Genomic DNA, 19,681 nt, shown 5'->3' on the forward strand with positions numbered 1-19,681 from the left:
GGGAGAGGGAGTTGGGAGCCTATTTGGAAGTAGCGGCAGTGTCTCCTGGGTGGGGAGGCGGCATGTGGAGAAAGCAGCTTCAGTAGCACATTGTTCCTCAGTGGGTAGATTGACCCAAGTAGAAGGCTACTGCCAGTAAGAATCTTCTGATGCAAGGGCAGTTCTAGCCAGAAGGTGGCCTGTTGGAACAGTAGGGTTCGTTCTCTTACAAACCAGCTTCTCTCTCCTGTGCACTAAAGTGTTAGAAAGCATGGTACGCTCCTTTGTTCTCTCCTGTGTTTTTAATTTAATGCAGAGACCAACAAAGAGGTGCTTAAAAAAAAAAGGCAACTTTGAGTTTCATTCCTAATAATCCATGTTCCTAAAAACTATAAACCAGAGGTGGCATTTCCATTATGCCTTTGGTTCTGTGAGTAATAGCTGTGACTACTGCATTTAAGCACAGAAAAAGGTCAGGAAACAAAACGTGGAATGTGGTAGGCAGTCTATCTTCTGAGCAACGAATAATAGAATTGTGCAAGGACTGGCCTTTGGGATGGGAACTGACGTTAAAAAATCTGGCAAAGAGGAGAGTGCGTAATATTAAAAAGAAATAAAGGATCTTTTTGCCATCCAAGAAAAATACTGCTTTGCAGCAATAGACACGTCCTGTTTTGTTAGACAAGGTTGCTAGAGAGCTGGGGACCTGTCTGAACCACATGTTCTAAAGCACCATATGCTCTTGTATCCCTTTTACAATTAGCATTAGATTTTCAAAGATACCCAGGAAAATCAATGGGAATTGGGTGCTTAATTCCGATTTATGTCCCTCGAAAATCCTCCCCTTACATGCAGTGCTAGCGTCACTCTGATCAGCTTCATCAGAAAGGAACTGTTTTTATTCTTGACATGAAGGTGTGTCACTAGCATGGAGCATTGCAGCTGCTATTGTAACTCTCTGGCTTTGCGCTTTTACGCTTCTCTTGGCACTGGCAGGGAGCATGAGATTTAAACATACAAGATCTGCTACAGCTCCCTTTTAGGCTGGCTTCACTGCTAAAAAAAAGTGTCCTTTTTTGTTTTTGTTTTTTTTTAAACCACAGGATAATATTAGCTATCTTGTGGTGAAATCCTGGTGGAGACAAGATCCTGTAGTTTTACTGTGAGGTCAGCTGTGGGAGGAGGATTCAGCATTGACCTCACCTAACTACCTAGGTAAATAACAATGATAGGTGCCTTGTCTCCACTAAGATTTTCCAGCAGGGTGGCTATCACGTGTTCATTATCTTGCAGTAAAAAAGAACACCTCTTTGTCAGTGAAGATGAAGCTTCAGTATTGTCAGCTCATCACAAGTCTTGCAACCTCTGTTGTGTTTTTTCCTCTTTAAAGCCCAAGCTCCAGGAGTCATGTGATTATGTAAGACTCTTTTAAAGACTCTTGTTCACTTTTAAAAAGAAAGTAGGGTTCTAGCCATCACAGCTGCAGAGAGAAGCTTGAACACCTGAACCCCAAAGATTCAAAACCAGAAAGCAAAGACCCCAATATTTATTTATGTTAAAAATCTCATGGTTTTGGCAGGGCCTGACTTGAGTGCTTCGGGTGGGTTGGGGTGATGCTCTTAAGAGTGAAGGCAGAGGAGCAACACTACTGGGAGCAAGGGAGGTGCTCATTTCCCTTCCATTATACTACTGCTTTCCCTTACCCAGGAAGGATGATTCATTTAGGGTGAGTTACAGGGCTCTGGTTTAGTGTTCTGTGAGCACTAAATGGAAGGGTATGTTATGGAGAGGATTCTTCATACATGTGCCATGACTAATAACACCCCTGCATGTCGTGAATACTGCCTGTGTGTGGCCTCAGTTGCATGAACCTCCGATTTTTGCTTCTGTGCTGCAGATTCTGAGGCTACAACCTGGCTGTGTTTGGGCATCTTTGTTTGCTGCTACTTGGGCATTCCTGCCTTCATGGTCTGGTTGCCTGCTGCTAGCTACTGTAACTGCTGTTACTGATTGTTTTTCACCAGTCCCATTCTTACTCCTGCCCTCATTTGCAAGGCCTTTCTAGCTCTGCCCCTCCCTATAGACCTTCTCCTCTAACCTGTGGCACGCGTGCCGAAGGCAGCACGCAAGCTGATTTTCAGTGGCACTCACGCTGCCCAGGTCCTGGCCACTGGTCCGGGGGGCTTTGCATTTTAATTTAATTTTATATGAAGCTTCTGAAACATGAATTATTTTACATACAACAATAGTTTAGTTATCTATTATAGACGTATAGAAAGAGACCTTCTAAAAACATTAAAATGTATGACTGGCACGCGAAACCTTAAATTAAAGTGAATAAATGAAGCCTTGGCACCCCGCTTCTGAAAGGTTGCCGACCCCGGTCAAGTGCTTTGTAACACTGTCTGTGACAGCAATGTTGGGTGGCTTAGTCTTTTTCAAGGGATGAGGAAGGAGCATGTTTTGGCTTGCACTTTTGGCAGCTCCTTCTCCCCTGCCCTTTTTTTTTTTTTTTCCATGCTTCCTGTGACCTGCTGCTGTGAATATCTCTGTCAGTTTCTTCTGCAGCCTGGAGTTTTGCAGTCTTCCCTCGAGAAGAGACCTTCTTCTTCTCTCACTTTCAAAGGGTGAATACCAGTAGTTCTCATGGAATGAGATCCACAGGTGGTGATGGCAGCAGCATTGAGGGGTTGGGAGTGGCAAAGGTGGCATCAAAGCCACCGGACAGGAGCAGTTTTAGACTATTAGCCTTTCCATTTCTGCAGGCGGTGCTGCTGTTGCTTCTCAGAAGATGAGTCACTGGCAGAAGGGCAGTAAAGAGGCTTCCCCATTTTGTGATCCAGTATGAAGCTGGATCTTGTATGTTGCTTTGAAACCCTCTGTTGGGACTGAGTTGCCTTGTGATGTTGCAGGGGGTCAGATTGAGAGATCCAGTGGATCTCTCCTGGCCCTCTCATGTGATTCTCAATCCTATTTTTGTATTAAATGTGAAAAACACCAGGAAGTCCGGGGTACATAGAGTCCTGTGGCAGCTCTGTGACCAGCCCTGTGATGTGGAGTTGTGATTCATCAATCTATTTATAAATTTGCATAGTCTTGCATCCTGGAATTGGTCTCTTTATACTACCAGTATCTCTTGCCTAACTATGAATCATTGTAAAGTTACCACTGCTTTGGGAGTTTCTATTGTGCTTTGTGTTGCAGATCAGCTGCAAAGTGAACTATAGTCTGGCTGGATTGTGAGCCACCTGATGTGGTCAGTCCCTACTGCTGCCCTTCCAGACATGATCCTGAACACCTCGGCCCTTTCATTTTGCTGTCTTCAATTCTCCTGTTACAGGGAATGTTCTGCCAGCCGCTGACGGGTAACAGACTTGTGCAGAGCCCTCGTGCACAGCAGAGAGTCTATGTAGTTCTGCAGAAATCTCAGGAAGTATTTGCAGGAAAAGCCACGCAAATTGCATGGCAGGAATCCAACCGTGGATTCACAGATAGCACTTGGTCAGCGTGTGCGCTGACAGCCAGGCTGAAGAGCTGGTCTGCTGCCTTTCATTCTGAACAAAATGCCTGAGGAGCGTTAACATAACCCAGTCACCATCCAACACCGAACAGGGATAAACAAGGTCCAGCGTTTGGTATACAGGACCCTAAGCCTGCCTAGTACCATGGCAACACACCATTTAAAAATCTCTTATTAAAGATAAAGAAAAACAGTTAAAGCACTTGCCTTGTTTAATACTTTACATTTCTTTCATTGTATCAATATTCCTTGTTCCATTTCCATGTAGCTGGAGAATGGGAAAGAAAAGCCCTAGTTTGACAGTCTCTCAGATGGTAATAACTGCTGGAGCTGTTGCTGCTGTTAGTCTGCTCCTGTTTAATCTCAGGTGGTGCATTTGGGATTCAGCTGGAGCTGGTAGGAGTGGTGGCAATGTTATCTGGATCCCACCCGCTGCCTCAATCGGCTCAGGACACCCCTCAGGATTAAGATAATGGGTGCCAGGAAAGAAAAGTGGGGGTGGCAGCCTTGATAGTGAAGCTTGCTTCTGTCTGATCTTCTATGTTTCTCCTCACAAAGCCTTTCTTTAAAGACCCAAAAAGGGAGCGATTGGGTGGAATATTATTTTGTCCACCAATTAGGCCTAGTTTTGGATCCACCAATTTTGGTTCACTGATTTCTGGACCCACATTTTCTGCTTTACTAAGCAGGATCTTAACGCAGGCCTTGAGTTATATCAGTAGGTCTTTTTGTTTAGACTAATTCAGTTTTTGTCTCCTTTTCATACCTTCTCCCGTCAACGTTTGTTAGAGATTACCATGACATCTTATGAACTTTCGCATACTTTTTACAGCTCACTTTACAATTAGAGTAAGTAAGTGTATAGGCCCAGTTATTGCAACATTGCACCCTTTATAGCTCCATTGTTGATCTGTAGAGACAGACTGCTGATGGTCAACATGTTTTCCTGGGACCTTTTATATAATCTCTTTGTAATTTAACAATCCTCCAGTCATGCTGTGTGTCCTGTGATGTCACTGACAGCTCTTTAAATGTTTTAATTCCTCTTGCCTTGGTTCTACTGAAGGTAAATCTCTAACAACAAGGGTTTAATGACTCTATTATGCCTCAGGTACAAGGCACATGTGTGAGATTATGCTGTCCTCCATTAGCTGAAATTGTTTCTATGGAAATACTTAACACTTCTCAACCTATGGTAATAAGTAATAATTGGAGATATACCAATCTCCTAGAACTGGAAGGGACCTCAAAAGGTCATCGAGTCCAGCCCCCTGCCTTCACTAGCAGGACCAATTTTTGCTCCAGATCCCTAAGTGGCCCCCTCAAGGATTGAATTCACAACCCTGGGTTTAGCAGGCTGATGCTCAAACCACTGAGCTATCCCTCCCCCTATAAGCTCAGCTGTAGTGATTCATTTCCTATGCCCTAAGTCTTGCACAGACTGCCAACATGGCAGAAATCTCTCAACCTGAATTCAAGATACATCTATTAAAGACAAGCTTTAAAAGATATGTAGGGATCCACTTTTTTTTGTAATTGAAATAATTCTGTATTCTATTGCAATATTTTTAAAGCTCCAGTAACTTTTGGACTCTTGCTGAATTTCTGGCAAAGCACATGGAGCTAGCAAAGCTGATAACTGCTTTCAGTGACTGGCAGTTAAATATGAAATTGTGGGTGAGTTACTGCTGATGCGCCACAAGGCCCCTGTCCTGTTCCCAGTGACATCAGTAAAGTTTGACATTGACTTCTGTGGAAGCAGGATCCAGCCCAACCGTGTCTAGACTTCCAAAATGCTTAATGCCCCAGACAGCACTCAGTTCCGTGACAGAACAAATGAGAAACTTGCTGCTTCATTATTTAGCCTCTTTATAGGAAAAGAAGATCTGGATGGATTACAAAACAGGATTGTAAATTTGCCAGCACGCTCACTTCTGCCAGCACGCTCAAGCAATGAGTTGCAGTGCTTTTCTTTGAGCAGGTTGAAGTTACTATCCTTTGGTTAGAATTAAAATTAATCCATTTTGTCAGTGCCTTTTAAAGTTAACATTTTCCACTTTTTAAGCTTTTAAACGGGGCTGATTGGTGATCAGTGTACTATCATTTCCTTAAATCATTCCTAGCTCCAGAACTAACAAGTGTGATTGTGTTAACGATGTGTGGCACGTCACAGTCCATCTGGTGGAGGATACAAGAGTAGGAGTTTGCCGTCAGTAGTATTCAGTCATGCCACACACACACACACACACCCCCCAGGAAAGTGTCTGGAAGCTGGTGAATGAGTGTATTGAAGCTGAATACAGCAGAATTGTTGCTTGACTGGTTAATTGGTGGCACTCTTAAGCCTAAAGAAGATGGGAAGAAATTAAAATGCTACAGTGATGCAGCTGCACTATTGCAGCTGTGCTGCTGTAGCGCTTCAGTGAAGACACTACCTACGCCAATAGGAGGGGTTCTCCTGTTGGCATAGGTAATCCACCTTCTTGAGAGGCAGTAGCTAGGAGAACTCTCCCATGTACCTATCCTTGTTTATGGGGGGAGAGGGGGAGGTCGATTTAACTGTGTCACTCAGGTGTGGATTTTTCACATCCCTGAGTGACCGTTATACTGACCTGATTTCCTATTGTAGACCAGGCCTAGGACTTGTCATATAAAATCCTGGTAGGAGTAGATTTCTTCTAGGCCCTACCTGGCTGGCTTCTTGACAATTATGGTATTTATTATGCCATACTTATATATAGGCTTGGCAGAATTCAATTTTTATTTTTAATATAATTTTTATAGTATCAATGTTTACTTTTAAGCAGTTTTTATTTTTATTGATTTAAATTTTCACAGTTGAGGACAATTATTGTGGGGGTCAGATGGGGAAGTCAGACAATTAGTTAATGATGGTAGAGTTTGATTTAGGATATTTACTGGTATTTTGTATATTTTGACATGTGATGTTGACAATTTTGAGTTTTAATGGTTATAAAGCTCTAACTTTTTGCATCACAACACATACTAAGTTCTCAAGCAGCATTTTTCTTACTTTGCCTACCTGTAAATTTTGGTGGTGGTGGTATTATTATTATTGAAATATTGTTGTCGGTTTCTGTGAGCGGTGAAATTGACATTCGCCAATTAAAAATCTATTCCTTCCAAGCCTAGTTATCTAGTACAGTAATACCCAGTAACCCAGTCGAGATTATGCATCTGAAGAAGTGGGCTGTAGCCCACGAAAGCTTATGCTCAAATAAATTTGTTAGTCTCTAAGGTGCCACAAGTACTCCTGTTCTTTTTGCGGATACGGACTAACACGGCTGCTGCTCTGAAACCAATCAAGATTGGTGCCCAATAGCATTGTGTGGTGTTCATTCTTTTGAAGAATCTGGTATAGCTCCTTTTGTTGTAACTCAGTGGTCTCCAATTAACCCTATGGGGAATTTAGAATTAATTTTTGCTCGTTTGCAGAGAGCCAGCACTTCAAGCCACTCATAACCTCTCAGATGGGGCTCAGGTGGTGCATAGACCTCTTGTTAGTCCTTTGCACAGGGGTGAGTTTCACTAATAGCGTGTAAGGGCTTTCTGAGCTTCCTCACCATAATAACTTCATTCTCTTGCAAATCTGACCTAAGAATCCTGGTCTGTAACTACTATTTAGGCACCTAAGTAAGGACTGGATATTCAAACACTCTAATCAAAATTCAGCACTTGCATGACAAAGGAGCTGGTTAAAAAATGGGAGGTTTTGATAAACTCTGGTCCAGTTGTTGGTACTGAGCACACTGAACATCTGGCTCTACATTCTGCTTTTATTGTTCTCCACAGGGTGATGTGGTCCCTTTTTTCCTTGTAAAAGGGTGTGATACCTTGCCATTGCTCCATGAGCATTTTCCCCTGGGGCACATATAGCTTCTCTGAGTGCATCTGAATACCCATTCCCATGCTCTCCCAAGTATCTATTTTCCCTCTTAAGAGTGTGTTTTTTGTGAGTGTTACATGGTAACCTTGCCCACTGTCCTCCTAATCTCATTCTCTATCACTGTTAAGCACTACCTACCCTGTTAATCATTTCACCCATAACTGTCGGAGTGGTGATCATTTTAATTTTACTACCACTCACTGGCTTGCATTGTCTTGAAAGATCTTTATCTCTCTCTCTGGACTGATGAGTGCCATGACTTTGCAGGCTGGTAATGGAAATGCAGAGATCTAGGTAGCATAGGCCCACATTTCAAAATAGATCCCTTGATTTGTGCTACCTTTCGGTTGATCTCCACTAGGATTTAAAGGTGTTAGCTAGCATGTTCTAAAATGCTAGTGTGGACAAAGCAGCATCAAACACACTAGCTAACACATTCTCACACACCTTTTAAATCCTAGGCTAATGTTCCCTGCAGAAAAGTTGTGCATCTTCGTTGAGAGAGCTATCTACCTCGTGTCCCCCTCATGTGGGGCTGACGCGGAAAAGCTACATCGAAATAAAACCTACCTGTGCTTTGACTCTACTAAGATTTTTACAGCATGATAGCAATCTCCTTTTTCCGTCTTCACTGCACAGCTGTAGTCAGGACAAAGCTTTTGTTCATCTTGGCTTGATGTTTCTGTTTTCTAGCTCTTCTACCTGCTAACCAAAGCAAACTGTGTACTTGTAATTTAACATTGAAGAGTAAAGAGTCACAGCCCTCAAAAAGCTTGTTTGTCTCAGGAGATCTTAACTTTGCCCACTACTTTTTATTTCTTTATATTTGCAGATATCTGATTCTAGCAATGCATCACCTAGTCCTAAAGCCCCTTCCCCTGATAATTCTTTAGCAGTTTCCCATTAAAATGTAGCAGTCCTCACTGGGCTATCGAAGGCTGCATATTAAAGGAAAATTTGTAATTGTCAGTCTCTTATTCAGGTTAATTTGTAAACAAACAAAAAATGATTTTACAAAAACATATCCCTTAAGAACTAATAGTAGTATTCTAATTGCTAGTGTAACCCTCTGGCCTGAAATGTTCAGTTAGCTGCCTCCTAGATTTTAAATAATTTTTGAGGCATGTAGAGTGTTATGCAACTTCAAAAATGTATTGGAAAAATACCAGCGGCTAAACCCTGAGGCTATAACTGAAGGCTACATAGCACTGCTATTGTACCTTACATTACCTTGGAGTACAGCTACATCGAGTGTATTGCTTCTCTTTTTCTTGCCAAACCTTTCATTCCAAACTCCACCTTAACCTACCAATGTGGAGTATTCCTGCAAACTAATGTCGGCAAAAAGCCTCCAGTCATAAGATAAATCTCTTTTTTTATTTGTTAATGATAGGTTAAAAGACTATTAATGTCATGACAAATGTGAAATTCTTCTTTGCTATATTTAGGGTTTATTACCTACCTTTCAAGGTGTATTTGCTCTGCTGAGTTATGTCGATGTATTAAACCAGTACGTGTCTGTGACTGTTTGGCTTTGGGTTTAAGTATAGATGGAAAAAAAAACACCTGGAGTTGCTATCCTAATCTCTGTCAAAAGATAAAACAAGCTGATAATATCTCTATGCTGTTTATGCTACAGGGTTTATTACAATCTTGTGATTAAAAGCAATATTGTTGTGGTTTTAAAGCTCTTCAACGGGTTGTACTTTTCACGTGCTTGGAGCATTGTAATAAAGGTACCATTTGAGCTGAAGTAGCTTGTGCTTTTTCTCACCCCAAAAGTAAATTATCTGGGGTAATCTTTGTGGAATTCTATGGGGCCTCTTTTTACTTAGGCCCTGCCACAAAAATCTTATAAGCTATGTATTTCTGCAGCATGTAAGACACTGAAGTCCCAGTCCTGATTGCTTTGTGGTAGCATGTATAGACACCGAACAGCAAATCTCCAAATGTGGAAAGGGATGTGGGGTCAGTGCTTTACCAAAATGACTCGCTCATAGCTCAAGAACAACTGTAAGAACGAGATTTTTGAAAAGAAACTCAGCACCCACCATTGAAGCTAGATTTTCAAAACAGCTTATTTCCAATTTCGGCACGTAAATAAGTTGCCAGACTTTCAAAAGTACTCTGCAGCCAGCAGCTCCTCTTGCTCAGGGGCTGAGCTCTTTGAAAACCCAGCTATAAACCTAATCCTGTCCTTGTTCTCTATGGGAAAACTTAGGTTTCATTCGGAGCCTGATACTACAGGTGCTGAGCACCCTCAACTCCAACTTCAGGGACAGTGGAAGATGTTAAGCACATTGCAGGATTGGGTCCATAGACATTTTTTCAAAGATTTTATTTAGAAATAGCAAGGCATGTAAGGGTTTAGAAAATCTCTTGTCCCTTATGCACTGTACGGGACCAAGTACTCAAGAGCTGATGCTTCTGTATGTCTGCAGACCTGTGTGATGGACTTCCCTGGGGTGCAACCTGGAACTGGGGTACCGCTGAGCCCTCTGGCCTACCAATCTGGGCCCCCACACACACATACCGTGAGGCTGTGACAAGCTGCAGTCCTCTCCAGGTCTTGTACTTACACTGTCATACAGAGACAGGGACAGCCAGCTGCAGTTCCATGAATGCCTCTCCTAGCCGCTCATGAGCCAAGAGAGAGGCTCCCATAGGCACCGACTCCATAGGTGCTCCAGGACTGAAGCACTCATGGGGGGGAAAATAGCACCCACTGGCAGCTAGCTCCTCCCTCCCTGCCAGTACCTCCCACCCGCTGTCGGCCCCTCCACTCAACTCTTTCCCCATCCCTCCCAGTGCCTCCCGCCTGCCACAATCAGCTGTTTCATGGTGTGCATGAGGCACTGGAAGGAAGGGATAGGAGCAGAGACAGGGTGTGCTCAGGAGAGGGGTGGAACTGGGTGCAAAGAGGTGGGGTGGGGTCTGGGGTGGAACTGGAAGAGGCGGGGCAGGGGTGGAGGTTTAGGGGAAGAGGGCGGGTGGGGGTGGGGCCTAGGGCAGGGTTTTGAGCACCCCTGGGGCCTGGAGGAAGCTGGTGCCTGTGGAGGCTCCAGCCAAGTCCCACCCCAGCCTAGGACCCCAGAGCTATACTGTCTTGCCCTACTCAAAAGCCTGATCAGTGTAAGTTTATTTCCCAGTCCCTCCCTCCCTCAATGTGGAGAGGGCAATGCACCCGCCCCTGTTCCTGTGCAGATTTCCCTTTGCACTTCAAACAACAAACTGTTTTAGATTTTAAAAAAAACACAGATTTATTAACTACAGAAAGAGAGAATGTAAGTGATTATAAATAATAACTTACAGATCAAAGTTGGTTACCTAAGAAATAAAACAAAATTGCAATCTGAGTTCTATACACTAGACAGGATTTGAATCAAGTGGTGTCTCACCCTTATGGTACAAATAGTCCACCAGTCTTCCATACACAGGCTAGAAATCCCTTCAGCCTGGGGCCATGTCAGTCTTTGTTCTTAAGGTGTTTCCAGGTGTTGAGTCGTAGGGGGGAGTGAGTCCCTGTGATGATGTCACTTCCCCCCTTTTATAGCTTCTTCCATGTGGAGGGAACTTCACTGTCCCAAACAAACCCCCAGCACAGTTAGTGGAAAAGTACAGGCATAAGATGGAGTCCAGTGTCACATAAGCTACTCACATGCCTTTGCATGCTTTGATGAGTCACAGCAGGGGCCATTACCCATATCCTGGCTAGAACTCTCACAGGAAAGTCCATCAGGTTGGGGATTAGCTTCTTCCATGGCCTATTGTGTTTCTTAATGGGCCATGACCTTGAATGGTTCATCCACAATGTGCTGGCTAGACTGGATGCAAACTGCCTTGTGGGTGTCACCCCAGGAGCAAACACATTTGAAATAGTGGTACATAGTCAATATTCATAACTTCAGATCCAATAACAGCACATACCATCCAACAGGCTATTAATATTCAACAGATCAAGACTTTTAGAATGATGCCTAACAAGGCATACTTTGCACAAAACATATAATTATATCACTTTGGTAAATATGGGGATACGAGGGTGTTGCTTTGGGGTACAGAATGTCACAGCCTGTATGTTGAAATCTAGGCAAGTGTGTTTGATAGCTAGAAACTAGTACGGTCCATACATAGTACTGAGATGGCAAAACTAATATTCCAAATGGTAATATACATATGTGGAAAGGGGACAAGCTATGGTCAAAGGAAAAACAATGACTTGAATTTCCTGAGTTTTGTGGAGCTAGAATCTCAAACATAATGTTCCTTTGTTTTCAGCCAGTGCAAAGTACACTGGTTTAAGTCCTGGAAATTGCTAAGATCAATCCTAGACCAGAGCCAAAAAAGCACTATTTGGTTGAGGGACCAGTAATGGGTTTAAAGACCAGTGATCAGAAAAAATGGTGATTGACTTTTGTTTGCCAAAACATCTGTGACTCTTCAATCATAGTGCAGAATCCTGATCTGTACGAAGGCCCCAAATCAGCAAATCACTTCAGCTCATGCGTCAGTCTCGCTAAAAGATGTGCTTAAAGCTAAGCATGTGCTTACTGCCTTGGCCTAAGTATATAGAGCTGAGTCCTTTAGGAACCCTCCTCATTCTGATAAGTGAGTTTTAAGCCTATACTTAAATGTTCATTTTAAAAAAATCCCATTAAAAACTGCTGATGTTTACTAATAGTAAGTTTAACTGTGAGCAGGGCATAGTTTGTGTTCATAGCACTTTCAGGTAGTTTTTGCTGAACAAATATTGCTATGTATACTGTAACTGACCTGTGCACACTTGCCCAAATTAATCTATGCAATCAGAGAAGGAAATGCCGCCACTTCTCTGAACAACAGTAGCTGCAGAGTGTAATGCAAACCCTTCCTGACCATAAAACTATAAATCAGGGATGGCCAACCTGTGGCTCCGGAGCCATATGCGGCTCTTTGCATGCCTTGTATAGGCACCAACTCCGGGGCTGGAGCTACAGGCGCTAACTTTCCAGTGTGACAAGGGGTGCTCACTGCTCAACCCCTGGCTCTGCCACAGGCCCTGCCCCCACTCCACCCCTTCCCATCCCCTCCCCTAACTTTTCCGTGCCCTCACTCACCCCCCCCCCCCAAGCCTCCTGCGGGCCACGAAACAGCTGATCGTGAGGTGGAGGGGTGAGACAGAGGCGCTGATCAGGGCTGCCAGTGGGTGGGAGCAGGAGGGGGGGGGGAATGAGACTGATAGGGGGCTGCTGATGTATTACAGTGGCTCTTTGGCAATGTACATTGGTAAATTCTGGCTCCTTCTCAAGCTCAGGTTGGCCACCCTTGCTGTAAATTGTCAGTGTTTTCCAAGAGGGATTGAGAATCTGCCTTTTGCATGCTACCATGCCTGTTCAGAGTAATGCACGGGGCATTTTAATTACCAGTCTAGAATTCTCTTCAGGAGTTTTGATGATGCAATAAAGCACAGAAGCGAAACCTGATGAGACATTTCAGGGGTGGGGAAAAAGAAATGGAAAAACTTGCATTGTACGTGCGAAAAAGATTTATTGTACTTTCAGTTTATTAAGTCACTTTTTTTCCACTCAATTCCTTTAAAAGTTAATTTCACAAGAATGTGGAGCAGTTTGTTGCTGTCTTCTAAAAATGCAAGGACCAAAATGTAGGGCTGTTGAAGACTTGCAAAAAGGGCTCTAGTTCCTCTTTTAGTACACATGTCATCTTCCTAAATTGTTAGGATGTAAACAGTATGTGAAATCAGCTCTTCAGAAGACTCTAGATCACTGAACATCTTGGGCTTTTTCCTGTTGCGGACCTCTTGAACTTCTTTGTTACTGCTAAGCAGCTCTGATGCATTTTAATGTAGAATGTAGGAATTGTAGAGTTACAGACTGAATTCTCCTATGATCAAGAGGAGCATTCAGCACACACACAGGACGTTCAATCTGATACTTCCTCCCCTTCTCAAAGTTCCCTGAAGTAGGAGATTCCCATTCTACTAGAGTGCCCCCCCCCACACACACACACAGGGCTGTCACAGCCAGCATAGGAGCATGGAGTTCTGGCTGAGGAAGAGGCTGGGTATCACACTGCATAATTCTTTTGCAAATACTTTTTTTAAAAAATATTGTACGTGCCTTGGGATAGAACATACTAAGGCAGCAGGTTTCAAACAAAAGGAAGTACTTATCCTCACATGACACAGGGTCAACCTGTGGAACTCATTTCCATGGAATGTTGTGATGGCCAAAAGTATAACTTGGTTCCAAAAAGATAAGTTAATGAAGGCTAGGACCATCAATGGCTATTAGCCAAGATGGTCTGGGATGCATCCCAGGCTCCAGGTGTCCCTAAATTTCCAACTGCCAGGAGCTGGGACTGGATGACTGGGATGGATCACTCGAAATGCCCTGTTCTATTCATTTCCTCTGAAGTATCTGGCACTGGCCATTTTCAGAAGACAGGATACTGGGCTAGTTGAGCCATAGTTCTGACTATAGCTGTTCTTATGTTCTTAATATCAATTGCAGGATCTAGGCATTGAGTGAGCAAAGAGACAAGGTGGGTGAGGTGGTATCTTTTAATGGACCAACCTCTGTTGGTAAGAGAGACCAGCTTTTGATCTTGCACTGAGCTCTTTGAGTCTGAGCAAGGCAGTCTGCAGACTTTTTGGGGGCTCTCCACAGAAGTTCACCCACATATACAACAAGTTGCAAGGGTGGAGTCTAGAACATGTATGGTGATTGCCAAAATTCCTCACATCTCTCTCTCTCATTCCATCGAACACTGGACCAAATGCTTTCCTAGGATTATGGGAGATATGACATTGCTGAATCAGGTGTTAAATAGCAGCAGGAAGCGGTGACCTGCTAATTCAGGGGATTTAAAACGAGGGAGAAAATACAGGTTTAATTATTAAGTAGCAATACGAAAGGAACCAGGGTATTGTCTCAAAAGTGAGCTCCAGAGTAATCTACTGCAATGACTTTTGGTTTTACCCAGTTTCTAGGTATTTGTAGATAATTCCAAGATGTTGATTTTTGATTATTGTTCATTCTCTCCCCCTTGCCACATGTTTGTAAACAGTCATTCTGACAGATGAGGAGGTCCAGAGGAAGAGAGAGATGATAACGAAGCGGAAGGAGGAGGAGGCTCTTAAAGAGAGCATGAAGCCCAAATTATCGGAGGAGCAGCAAAGAGTCATTGACATTCTTCTCGAGGCCCATCGCAAAACTTATGACCCAACCTACTCTGACTTCACCCAGTTCCGAGTATGTTCCGGGACCTGCTTTCTCTCCCTTAGCTCTTTTGTGCAGAAGACTTCCCGATTGCTGTTAGTAGGAGGACCTCTGCTGGTGGTAGAAGGCTGTGCCATAATTCTAATAGATAAGCTAAAGTAGTAGTCTCTACCTCTTCCATACCATGACCCAGTGTCACAACGTAAAGTTTTGAGACCTTCCTCCTAACTAGTCATATGGGAAAGGAAGGTGGTCATGACCCCCTGAATCTTGTTTATGACCCCCACAGGTTCAGAATGTGTGATCTTAGGGCACTCACTGACTAGCAGTGAAAGTGTCCATGTGCTGTTCTCCCAAAACGTCATTCTGTCTATATAATTGGGGCTCAGAATCTTGCCACAAATGACAGGGGCAACTGTCAATCACTGGAAGGGTTTAAATCAAGACTAGGTGTCTTTCTAAAAGACTTGCTGTAGCTCTAACAGAAGCTGTGGCTTTGAATCAGAAATTACTGGGTGAAGTTCTCTGTGGCTGGTGTTATGGAGATCAGATCATAGGCGCCAACTTCCCCCCTTTCACATGGGTGATCGACCCCCCGCCCCACTGCCCTCTGCCCCGCTCCCACTCTACCCCTTCCATGAGGCCCTGCCCCACCCCTCCCTCAAAGTCTCTGCCCCACCTCCGCCCCCTCCCTGCCCCTTTCCCACCTCCTCCCCTGAGCGCGCCACATTCCTGCTCCTCCCTCCACCTCCCCCACGGAGTATGCTAACAGATCCCTAAATGGCCCCCTCAAGGATTGAACTCACAACCACTGAGCTAACCCTCCCCCCCCGCATTCTGTTCCAGCCTCCGGTGAGAGCCAACTCAAGCAAAAGAATAACTAGATCGTCGTCGGTCCTAACGCATGGCTCCTCATCAGAAGACTCTTCAGATACCTTCAGCTGTTCTCCAGGTATCATATGTGCTACTGGATTACTCCCCTACAAGTGATAGTCACACGGATAAATCAGACTAGAGATTTAAGCAATTTGTGGGTTTTTGAAATAACGGTTATTATGTCAGTTCTGACTCTTCATATCCTTCGTTTAAGAAATGAAACCCCTTCCCCCACAACCCTGCCAAACACTTAAATACATACCTAACAGTAAGCACATGCATAGTCCCATTGAAAAGTCCAGGGGGATTGCTCATGTGTTAAGTGTGTTAAATGTCTTGTTGGCTCATAGCCTAATTCCACATTTGGCTCAAGCAAATACCTTTGCATTAACTACTGTGCATTTTTGCTCCATGCTACGCCAGTCCACCGGTGCTGCAGATTTCAGAGAGCAAAAGAGAACCTGGCTCAGAGGAGGGGTGGCTGATTGGGATGCTACAGAGAGCAGGAGACCACCATGGGAGGGGGTTTGCTTTAGGTGGAGACCAGATGGAAGGGAAGCCAGGGATGGAGAGGAACCCCAAGAGGCCTCACTGGGAGGGGTTTGCTGTAGGTATGTGGCTTTGTTGAACTGGAGGGAGCTGTGGGGGTAAGTAAGGAGAGGATAGCACATAAGTAAACAGCTGGGGAATGGGGTGAGGGAAGAGCAGGGAGCAGAAGACCTGCTAGGGGTAAATAGTTGCAGGGGTGGTATCGGAGCGGGGGCATTAGAACACAGGAGATATTAGCGCCTGGGTGTGGGGTGCAATGGGGTGATGTGAGTTACTAGGCAAGGTGGGGATATAGACTGCTGGGAGGCAGATGGTGATGGTGCCAGGTGAGAGAGTTGAGTAAATGCGATGGAGATTTTCAAAATAAACAGAGTTTGATTCCCAAATTCTCGTAATTATGCCACAGCGGCTCCTGAAGGCTCCTTTCCCAAGGACAGCAGAGATCCCTGTAGCGTGAGTCAGCTCACTCAAACACAGATTGTTGCGTACTCTTCCTCTCTCTTACTTTTGCTAAGATATTCCCTAGCCTAAGCCCCCGGAGGGCAAGGTGCAGGTGGTGCCCATGGACTGGGATAGATGTTCTGGTTGTGCAGTTTATTTATTTTGACTCTCCACTCTTGGTTGATTTTTATCCTGAAGAACAAACTTCCTATCATAGGGAAACGGTGCAGCTAAGATAAATGCCAACCTCTTTCCCCTCCACAGAGTCTGTAGAGCACAGAATGTTTTCCAACATGGCACTCAATGAGGACCCTGACAAAAGCCCTCCCATGGACATTGACTTCTCGCACCTCTCCATGCTACCTCACCTGGCTGACCTTGTCAGCTACAGCATACAGAAAGTGATTGGCTTTGCAAAAATGATCCCAGGGTTCAGGTAAGGATGGGTTTGTTCCCAGGAGTTATGGCAGGCGTTGCTTTGATTTTTGGTTAAAATCACTTTGCGTCTTTTCTGCTTTATGCTGCTTGTTCATTTTCCTAAACTTGTCTCATTTCTACTGCTGCCTTAAGTCCAAGCGTTCTTCTTTCTTGATCCTTCTACAGCTCAGCACCACCTCTGCCGAAGCCATCACTGACTCTTCTCTTCCTGTTGCTTCCCTAGCCTTATCCACACTGGCCCTAATGCAGCACAGCGCTTAAGCACATGCCTAACTTTAAGACTGTGTGAGCCTTTTTGTTCTGCTTCTGTACAGCGCCTAGCGTCTGTGACCAGAGCTCGTAGGTGCCACTGCGACACAAATAATTTTTTAAAAGATGGTCGTCATTTCTGTGAGAAACGCAGGGAAATACCAGCTTTTCAAATAGGAATGGCAATAGGGGAAATTGTTGTTTTCATGATTATAAGGGGAGATTGCAAGTGAGTGAGACTAATTCCAGGTTACAAAAAAAGCTATACAAAGTCCCTTTTCCCAACTCTAACTCCCTTAAGCATTTCATCCTGGATGAACTGCAGTATCTGCAGTTTAAGTTTAAGTTCATCCAATTTCCAAATGACCCACCAAAGAGAATTTTGGACTTTAGTCTACTTCTTCTGTGTTTCTGTAGTCCAAAAAGGCTGCTTTTGGAGGTGAGCCAGAAGACATTATCTGTATGGCTGGCATTTGGTTGCAGGTCCATTGGTGATCTAACTGGAGGGTTGGTGTTAGATTTACTGATTCCTGTCTTCCCCTTCCTTCCAATGTTCAGGGATCTGACGGCAGAGGACCAGATTGCCTTACTGAAGTCCAGCGCCATTGAAATCATTATGCTTCGTTCAAACCAGTCGTTTTCCTTGGAGGATATGGCATGGTCGTGTGGAGGCAATGAATTCAAGTACCAAATCAATGACGTTACCCAAGGTAAATTAGCTCTGGCTACCCCTGTATCCAAAGCATGGCATGGGTCCATGGTGACTTTGTTGCTTGTTGAAGGTTAATACATTTTGTCTGGATCTTATTTCCCCACCCTTAACATAGAATTTTTGCATTTAATGTAATTTAATACCACTTTGGGGATGCAAATTGAGATCCGCACCAAGTCAAGGAATGCAAAGTTAAGGTGATGTTAGCTGGGATTGGGTACTGGCATGTAATTCATCCCTGAGCAGAGCCCTAGCACAAGGCCCTCACCCCCCTTACATTCTACTTGAGCCCCAGGGGGCTCGTACATTTAACAGCCTAACTAGTCATCTGAAAATAATACCCATTAGAACTGCGGTGGGCCCACCCGCCGCACGCGGCCTGTCAGGGTAATCTGCTGGTGGGCCGCCAGACAGTTTACATTTGCACGGCTGCCCGCAGCTCCCAGTGGCTGTGGTTCATTGTTCCTGGCCAATGGGAGCTGCGGAAGCGGCGCAGGCCAGCGGGGCAAAGCCCAAAGGCTTCAGCCCCAGGCAAGGGTCCTGTAACCTGAGCCCTGCCCCCCAGGGCTTTGGCTTTGGCACCAGGCCCCAGCAAGTCTAAGCCAGCCCTGGCGACCCCATTAAAACTTGGTCTTGACTCACTTTGGGGTCCCGACCCACAGTTTGAGAACCACTGGTCCGGAAGTACCTATGCAAAGAGAATATGTCTGATAGAGGGATCCTTAGACTTCATTGGACGGACTTTGTCACGCTGTCTGGAGTGGCTCACGGCTGTGAGTGTCTGCCTCAGGCCAGATGGTCAGAAAACAGGGCAGACACTCCCGGTTGCAGATATCCTTGATATCTCTGGCTTTGTTTTCACTTAGCAGTTGACTTTTAGGAGATCTGAATTCCTAGAGGTAGAAAGGACTGTTCTGGAGGATGTTCTGTGTTTTGTCTTTTAGCTGGTCACAGCCTGGAACTGCTAGAACCACTTGTGAAATTTCAGATTAGCTTAAAGAAGTTGAACCTTCACGAAGAGGAGCATGTGCTCCTGATGGGCATCTGCATCCTCTCCCCTGGTAAGAGAAACTTGATGTCTGTCTGCATGTTCCATGCTCAGAGCCAATAACCAATAGCTGTTTTTATCTGTAGTGAGGATGTGGGGCTGCTGCCCTCAACCAGGGCCTATAAAGCTAACCACCAACCATCTATAGGAGCCTGATCCAAGCCCAAGGAAGGCACCGCAGCCCTCACACCCACTGCCGAGCCAGGGATCAAGAGATTTAGAATCAAACACGGTTTGCCCAGGTGCTGTGTGTGGGGCTACACCTTAAAACCATTCGGAGACTGATGCCAGTGCAGAACAGTGATTCCCTTATTGAGTGGATCATCTCGCTGGGAGTATGACACCAGTGCTCTGGGATCTGTGCTGGCTGCCTATCGGTTTCCCCGTGGATTTCAAGGTGTCAGTTGTATCCTGTGAAGCCCTATATGACCTGGGACTGGCCTGCGTGAGGGATCGCTTCTCTCCTTGTGCCATACGGCCACAGCGGCTATCAGCAGGGGGCACCCAAGCTGGCTCCCCCTCTTATAAAAGAGAGGGGGCAGCTGACAGAGCGTTCCATGTGAGGGCTCTGTGATTCTGGAACTTGTTCCCCTACTTGGCCTGAAATAGCACCCGATTTAGTGGCATGTTTGAGGTTCCTAACTGAGTGAAGGGAAAGGAGTCTTCAGTGGGTGTCTGGCTGGTTGGTTGTGTTGAAATGATGATGTAATGCAGCTGAGTCTGACATGTGGCAGTAACGATCAGA

General features: G+C 44.8%; 1 protein-coding gene across 4 annotated transcripts in view; it reads left to right on the forward strand.

Moving 5' to 3' along the window:
* The window catches only part of VDR (vitamin D receptor), a 111,209-nt gene that overhangs the window by 85,430 nt on the left and 6,098 nt on the right, over nt 1-19,681 (forward strand). For all 4 annotated transcript variants that reach the window (XM_044994862.1, XM_044994866.1, XM_044994864.1 and 1 more), the window contains 5 exons: nt 14,472-14,656; nt 15,470-15,575; nt 16,754-16,925; nt 17,735-17,886; nt 18,833-18,949. In XM_044994862.1, the coding sequence (XP_044850797.1) occupies nt 14,472-14,656; nt 15,470-15,575; nt 16,754-16,925; nt 17,735-17,886; nt 18,833-18,949 (732 nt within the window). The remainder of the gene's footprint in view (nt 1-14,471; nt 14,657-15,469; nt 15,576-16,753; nt 16,926-17,734; nt 17,887-18,832; nt 18,950-19,681) is intronic.

Source organism: Mauremys mutica, chromosome 20, assembly GCF_020497125.1.
Source record: "Mauremys mutica isolate MM-2020 ecotype Southern chromosome 20, ASM2049712v1, whole genome shotgun sequence".
Lineage (NCBI taxonomy): Eukaryota > Metazoa > Chordata > Testudines > Geoemydidae > Mauremys > Mauremys mutica.